General features: G+C 44.2%; 1 protein-coding gene and 1 pseudogene across 1 annotated transcript in view; both read left to right on the top strand.

The window, feature by feature from the left end:
- The first annotated feature begins 712 nt into the window (after window positions 1–712).
- LOC123039361 (ent-kaur-16-ene synthase, chloroplastic-like) lies at window positions 713–2951 on the top strand (annotated as a pseudogene).
- A 753-nt stretch (window positions 2952–3704) lies between these two features.
- The window catches only part of LOC123039360 (ent-kaur-16-ene synthase, chloroplastic-like), an 11410-nt gene continuing 7222 nt past the window's right edge, over window positions 3705–7892 (top strand). The window contains exon 1 of the mRNA XM_044462561.1: window positions 3705–4128. Coding sequence (XP_044318496.1) covers window positions 3705–4128 — 424 coding nt within the window. The remainder of the gene's footprint in view (window positions 4129–7892) is intronic.

Here is a 7892-nt window from a genome sequence, read left to right as displayed (position 1 = left end):
ATAAACTGTATATACGTGAGTGATGCATCGGCTGATTCGTGTCACACATGTGCTTTCTTCAAACAGCTACTATTGAGAGGATCTTTGTACGAGAAAATGCAAGTCTCCAAAACACGGTATGGACATCACTATTGGTCATTATTTTGATCATTTTTATCTCCACTAAATATTATGTTGCATATATACAAACTAGGAGCAGTTATCTAGAATAAGGAAGCAACTCCTAAGACCTGAATTGTCTCCATCATCATAAAACACCGCATGGGTGGCTATGGTGCCCTTGTCGGGCTCCCCTCATATTCCATGCTTCCCTTAGTGTGTTGAATGGGTACTACAAAACCAACGGAGAAGTGGATCTTGGGTCAGAGTCAAGTAGAGTCCTCAGTTGACAAGGACATCCTTTCATCCACATTGGCTTGTGTACTTGCACTTAAGAGATGGAACGTTGGTACAAAACATATCCACAGAGGTATGAATAAATACGATTTACTTTTTGTTGTTTTATGTATTTGATGGTTTTGATGCAATGAAAATGATACTAACAGGTCTGCGCTTTATTGGAAAGTATTTCTCTATTGTCATGGATGAGCAAATTGTTCCTCCCATAGGCTTCAATGTCATTTTTCCTGGTATGCTTAGCCTTGCCATTGGGATGGGTTCGGAATTTCCTGTTCGACAAACGCATGTTCATGGGATTCTTCACCTCCGGGAGATGGAACTGAAAAGGTTTGGCATTGTCAATTCTGGCATGAAAATTGTGCCATATTTCCTTATCTTGTCTGTACTTTAGTGACACCTGGTTCTTGTAGTTTGTTTCCATTGACTACTTATGTTAATGGGAATTTATTATCTACTTTGTTTCTTACTTTCCCTTTTGAGAAGATGAAGTTCACTAACAAGTTTATTTTTTGAAAGTTTTGCTAAGAACCTCAATTTGGAAGGGGTGATGTGGTCAGATGTCATGTGATTCATATTCGTCTTCTCTCCTTACTTATGAATCATCAATTAGAATTTGAGTATGGTATGTATATATATTGACCTAATTCAGACTTGCTGGGGATAAATCTTATGGAAAAGAAGCATATATGGCCTATATTTGTGAAGGGTTAGGAAACATCTTGGACCGTGATAAAGTTATGAAGTTCGAGAGGAAGAATGGTTCATTGTTCAACTCTCCTTCAGCAACCTCTGCTGCTTTAATCACAATTATGATGACAAAGCCCTCGAGTACCTAAATTCTCTTGTTAGTAAATTTGGTAGTTCAGGTGTGCTTTCCGACCATTTATTGTCGGGGTAATTTGCAAGGGTACTACATGTTTCTTGAATCTAATGAAATTCGACTTTTGCAGTGCCAACTGTATATCCAATAAATATATATTGTCATCTTTCAATGGTGCCGAGGAGGCTTCTCCCTATTTTATTTTATTTTTTTGAGGGAAGGCCTCTCCCCAATTGGCCCTTCATTTCTTAACTAGTGCTAGTGCATCATGCATATGTAACATGTCATTTTTGTCTGATTTCCTAATTGTTCTCTTAGGTGGGATGAGCACTCCAAAGATGAGTTCTACTCTAAGCAAGTGAAAATATTATTTTGTGCTATCTATACTACAGTGAACCAAGTTGGAGCATTGGCTTCTGCAATCCAAAACCATGACGTTAAAAAGCACATGATAGAATTAGTGAGTTTCATGTGCATCACCTGATTTTGAAGTTCATTTGTGTTCGGGGTTGACATTTGGATTTCATCGGCAGTGGGTACAACTACTAAGGTCTATGATGACTGAGGCAGAAAGGCGGAGGAGACGATATGTGCCAACTATTGAAGAATACATGGAAAATGCAGATGTGCCATTCGCACTGGGGCCCATTGTGCTCATAACAATGTATTTCGTCGGGCAAAAGCTCTTTGGATGTGTTGTCAAAGATGAAGAGTACAACACATTATTCAGGCTAATGAGCAAATGTGGTCGTCTCCTCAACGACATCCAAGGCTTTGAGGTATTTGGGCCCTTTTACGGCTAAAAGTGTGCGTCTAATAAGATCTAGTATAGCTGTGTAAGCATATGACTATTTCATTTTTCATTGATGTGGCTACACATATCCCTACATGCAAATTCATCTATCTTGGTATATAAAAATATTTTGAGAAATTAGGAGCACCATAATAATCTTCTATATACAAATCTTGACAAAAAAAATCAAATGTGTAGTCATTCATGATACTATTAAGGACAACTTTGATTAGTGTGATCGCAAAAACACGTGAATAGAAAATGTGCTTGCAGTATATGATTGAAAGGGTGTTTGATTTCCAAGAGATTCGGGTGGATGAAAACTTTTTGATGAAATCTAGTTCAACTAAATCATGAGGGGGAAATTGATACAGTATGCACTCCTATGAATCAAACAACACACATAGGAAAAAATTCCTTAGAATTAGGATCCTTCAAAACTCCTTCAAAAATCTGGAAAGAAAAAGGGCTAAGGGTTTAGAACAATGTAATCTCATATTCGCTCTGAGAATTTAGAAGTTTACTCATCATTTTTGCTTAGTTCATCCTTCTAAATTGTAATCGTATTGTTCTGACATATATTTGATCTATTGTTGCAGAGGGAGAGCAGTGAGGGAAAACTAGATAGTGTTTCACTGCTTGTTCTACATGGTGATGGTTCTACGTCCATCCAAGCGGCTAAAGAGTCGATAATTAGATCCATAGCCTCGTGTAGAAAACACTTGCTAAGGTTGGTCCTTACAGGAAGAGAGTGTTGTTCCTAGGCCACGCAGGGAGCTGTTCTGGAAGATGTGCAAGACATGCCACGTGTTCTTCTCTCACACCGATGCATTTACCTCCCCAAGCGAGATGGTCGGCGCAGTGAATGCAGTAATCAACGAGCCCCTCAAGCTCCAGATTAGCAATACTACATCTTTACCTGTGCATTCAGAAAGATAAAGATTGTGAGTATTTCACCATGTTCATATTGGTCAACTGGTAAGGTACACTCTTAAAGAACAGAACTCGGATGCAGTAGCTGTTGCAGTAGAAACAATACCAGTTGGTTTTTAACAGCTTAGATGTGAAGCTTAATCTTGAAGGAAGATCGGTCTCTGGTACTACAGCTTTTTACTATTTCCGTGTAATGTTGGTGTCTGTCTCGGCGTTGCACTTGTTGGTGGTGCATTTTTCCCATCGTGATGCAAATATATGCTGGTTCCATGGTCAAGAAAATAGCAGGATCCATCTGTATGGATACTGCACGTTCCTTGGTTCACTAATACTGTCTCTTCAATAAGGACCTCCGATCCGATCCGGTCCATATCTAGCAGAGGCAGGAGCAGCACATCGTTCATCTTTCTATACTGTATAAACTGTGTAGTGTTGATGCAAAGTAAATACATCTAGATACATCCATACGTGCGACAAGTAATTCGGAACGGAGGGAGTAAGACGGAAGGTATCTGAACTTGAAAGTTCTTGATCCCAGGCTTCAAACTAATTCATGGTGCTCTAGTCTTCCTATCTTTCTTAGGGCAACTCTAACCAATCCCTTAAAAATAAAAAAGGATCTGATGAAGTAAACCCTTAATGGAGTATTTTTACTTCACTAAGTTTTGGCCAGACTTGTCCGATCCTCTAAATATAACGGACTAAAACTTACTTTTGATTCATACATTTCGTCGAACACCTGCTATGCGCCCCGAGACGATGGTGACCAAGCCGACACAGCTAGTGAGCATGCCGGACACGCCGTACGTTGCCGGTCTTCTCATCGCCGCCGTCCTGTGGGTCGGGGTGTTCGACGGGAGGGCACCAGCAGCGTCAAGGACCTCACCGCGCCGCTGCCCAAGGCCGTGCAACATCAAGGATTGCAAGCCCTGCTCAAAACGGGATGTAGTCCGAGAGCGCGGTCTGGCGGTCCCACTTAAAGACGGCGCTGTAGATGGAGCCATCGCGCTTGTAGACGAGCGCCTGGACCAGCCTGTACTTGAACGGGCGCCAGCACTGCGGTGCGAGGCTCCACCAGGCTCGTCCCGCGCGAGCGTCACTGGGTGGGGACTTGCCGCCGCCGGCAGCGGGCGGGGGGTCCGGGGGGACTCAACTCCCCTGACGTGCGGCAGGGTGCAGTTGGGTCATTGACATGTGGGCCATCTGGCTGACGGACCCACATGTCAGTGACCGAACTGCACACTGCAGTACGTCAGACGATCCCTGTCCGGTCCGGGGAGGGGGGTGGACAGAGGTGGAGACTCGCCACCGGCAGGGGGGTCCATGGAGGGGGGCAGGCAGAGGTGGAGGGACTTGGAAATGAGGGCGGACATCCGCAGAAATTTTTCCTCCAGACCGTTTCGCTTGAGTATATTTGCTGGTTCGATGCGGGTCGGAGGATAAATTTTCCTCCTCTATACGTTTTAGGTGTTCGGTTAGGTGCGGGGAGTAAAATTGACTTTATCCTTCACTAACGCCGGATAGTGGATCGGTTAAAGTTGCTCTTACTGAGTTCTCGTGTTTCCTTTATATGCGGATGATTACAACTCTCCCTCTTCTGAGGGGTGATTATATCTCTTTTTCAATTTTGTGCGTGAAGTGGTCAAGCTGCAAAATTGCCACCACGGTTCAGGTGGTTGTATGGACGCATGCCATGGATCCTTCGACTGTTAAGAGTTTTTTTTTTTGAAAAATCACCGGGGAGGGGGAGCTCCCCACCTGAATATATTTCTCAATTTCGCCACCCAATGTTTTTTTGATTACAAAGGTGAATTACATAAGCACATGTAATCGTGATAAGAAGTAGGAACATCATGAGGAGGTGGCATGTTTATGCACCGGCTTATTCATCCGGTGCGCAGTGGCGGAGCTTGGGCCTAATCTTTGGAGGGGCAATGGGCTAAGGAGGGGCAAAACTATCAGCTTTAGCCTGTTTTTTTACTGAACATCCAGCACAAAAACTAACGTGTATTAGGTGAATTTTTCTTGGGCTGGGGGGCCACCGCCCAGGTTGGCCACCATGAAGCTCCGCTACTCCCGGTGCGTCCAAAGCATAAGGTCGTCGGTGATTTGCTTAAGGGTGAAGATGCCGTGGTGGTTTTGTTGCTTGAAAGTCATAGCATTTCGGGAGTCCCATATCTTCCACAGGATAATGAGGAGGATGGTGTGCCAGATTAGCGCATCCACCTGGCTAGGGAGACGGCAGTCCCAAAGGTCGTCGATGGAGTTGGGGGGTGAGAGTCCGATCCGTTGCCATATTTGTTGTGCGAGCGGGCAATCGATGAAGATGTGCGATCTGGTCTCGCCGTCAAGCCCACATCGCGAACATAGTGAGTCTGCAACGATGTGCTTGCGGAGGAGGTTGCTTTTGGAGTTGAGACGTCCACGAAATAGGAGCCATGCAAAGATCTTCACGCGGTTTGGAGCGCAAGAAGACCGCATGCGCGTCATCATCATTGTCACCCATGGTCAGCTGATAGGCGGCCCGCATAGAGAAACGTAGGTCTCCGTTTATGTAGCGCTCGTCCGGTCCTGGCGACACCTGAAAGTCCTGCAACAGAGACAACAAATAGCACAACTCGAAAGCGGCATTAGATGTTAGGCGATTCCATAGGATTGGTTCTAAACCGTGGTTTAAAACAGCAACCACACGAGCAAGGGGTGTAGTGGTATGTGAGTAGAGGCAGGGAATAGAGTAGCGAGTGATTTCTGGTGTAGCCAAATATCTAACAGGTGTTGGTGCCAGAGTTTGTAATGACAAAGGAGATGGCATGTAATGCTGGTAGTTGTTGGTTTATGGTTCGTCAAAGGAAAGAGTGGCTGTTTAGTGGAGCGATGCATGAGAGCATTTGGGTGTTGTAAGGTGATCTAGTTGAGTAGAGACGCCGTGGTCAGTAGGTGCACGTGCGAGCGGCAGCCTCACTGTTTCATCTGTCCAAACCAGCTTGCACGGCTTTGTATACGTAGACGTAGAGCAAATGGAGTACCAGAAAATTAGACTTGCAGAATATACTACTAGTACCTGATGGACAATCTCCGGCTCATGCCGTCCACACACGGGAGTCGGGACAAATTTCAGCTTTTAAGGATCTCCGCCGTAGGACGGTAGGACATCGAATATACTACTGTAGTACGTTGTATGTTCCACGCCAAACTTCTTCTCTGTGTCATGGTCGCTGACTGGTTCAGCTGGCTGTAAGTAAAAAAAAAACTGAAAAACGGCTGCAAAGTGCAACAGAAGATGGAAGCACGTGGTGCCATATATGGAAAGGGATACGTATGCAACCCTGTTTGTCACGGTATCATATGGCCGATATGCATGGCACTATCGATGATTTTGCTCCAGCGGTACATCTGAGAACACCCACCTGTACGCCTACTCGCACGGCGACATGCACTTCAAAACGCAACACAAAAGGCTTTACTGCTTGTCTGCTGCATTACTACCTAAGTACCTATAGTACGAATGCGAATAAATAGAAGCATCAGCCGCTCCTTGTTCTATCGAACAATCACGCCGATGATACACAAACATCTATACTACTTGTTCGGGTGATCGATCGGCAGATCCCGGCCGGGCGTTCTCATGTCGACCACCAAAGTAGGTAGGGCCTCTTCCTTGCTCCCGGCACATGGCGGGTTCAGGCCGGCTTCGGCGTTGGGGGCAAGGTCGTCTTGCTCGCTCCACCATGGCCACAAACGTAACCCTCTTCGCCGCCACAGCTTCGCCCGCGCCGCCGACCACGTCCCCAGGCTCCTCTATGATTCCAGCTCTAGTAAAGCGCCCCGCCTCCGGCTCTTCTATTGTAGTCGCCGTCCTCTTCCCCCCTACCGGACTTGGACAATTTCTTCCTGTTTCGGTAAGGAGCCCTAGCTTGGCTTGCCCACTTGTGTTTTCAGAGAAGTTTTATGATTTTACTTTTTTATATAATCAAGGGTGTTTTTGTTGACTCATAATAAAGTATCACGGAAATACACAACAAAAAATAAGTCTAGGGCCGTCTCCAGGAGTTTGGGGCCCTGGGACGAAATGGAAAATACAGCTCCAAATTCTGAAAAAAAATCATATAACTAAACCGTACTCTCGTATAACTATATAACTTCAAATATTTTTATTTGGTATCATATTTATAAATATTTAAATATGGTGTTAAACGACTAAATTGAATTCAAAGGTATAAGAATACCTCATGTTCTACCAAAAAGCATAACTTGTCTTCTTTTTTTTAGCATAACTTGTCTTCTAACAATACATGAGTTCTAAGCTCAGCAAGATAGGAAAAAAGGAAAAAGAAAAAACAAACCTTGAAATTTGAATCAGCAACTATCTTAAAATGTTTTGATGTCTAGGCAGCTATCTCTAGAAAATTGTTCTATCAATCTATCCGAACTCTAAACCTTCATCCACAAAGCATAAAGCAATTTATTAACTTTACGAATCTACATGAAATACAATGGCTAATGCTGCAATTTAGTAACTACCAACTATGTGACTGTTGTACTACTCAACACATATTGAAATGTTCGATATGACCTAAAAGCCTAAGTTTAGAAAATACCATACACCGAGGAGTACCTAAATTTAATGAAGAACAAAGGAATAGGAGATTAGACAATTCTGACTAACAAATCTTCTTAAGGGACTGGCGGTAGCCGGTAAACAATACGTTCTCGCTGGTGTTCGGTAGGGTGGCTAGTCGATCCTCGTATGAAGGCGATCTTGGATCTCGTGTGTTCTTGCGTCTAGGACTATGCTCTATAAGAGGCTAGGGCCTAGGGCAACGCAAATAGGAACCAACGATCGGGACTAGCTCCTAGAAGGAAAACAAAAGGTAAGCTAGCGCCTAGAGATCCGACATAGATATAGTGGCTCTATTGTTGAGCACATCGATCAATTTCCCTAGTTAT

Source organism: Triticum aestivum, chromosome 2B (genome assembly GCF_018294505.1).
Source record: "Triticum aestivum cultivar Chinese Spring chromosome 2B, IWGSC CS RefSeq v2.1, whole genome shotgun sequence".
Taxonomy (NCBI): Eukaryota; Viridiplantae; Streptophyta; class Magnoliopsida; order Poales; family Poaceae; genus Triticum; species Triticum aestivum.
The sequence above is the reverse complement of the archived record's forward strand: the minus strand, read 5'-3'. Positions and strand labels throughout refer to the sequence as shown.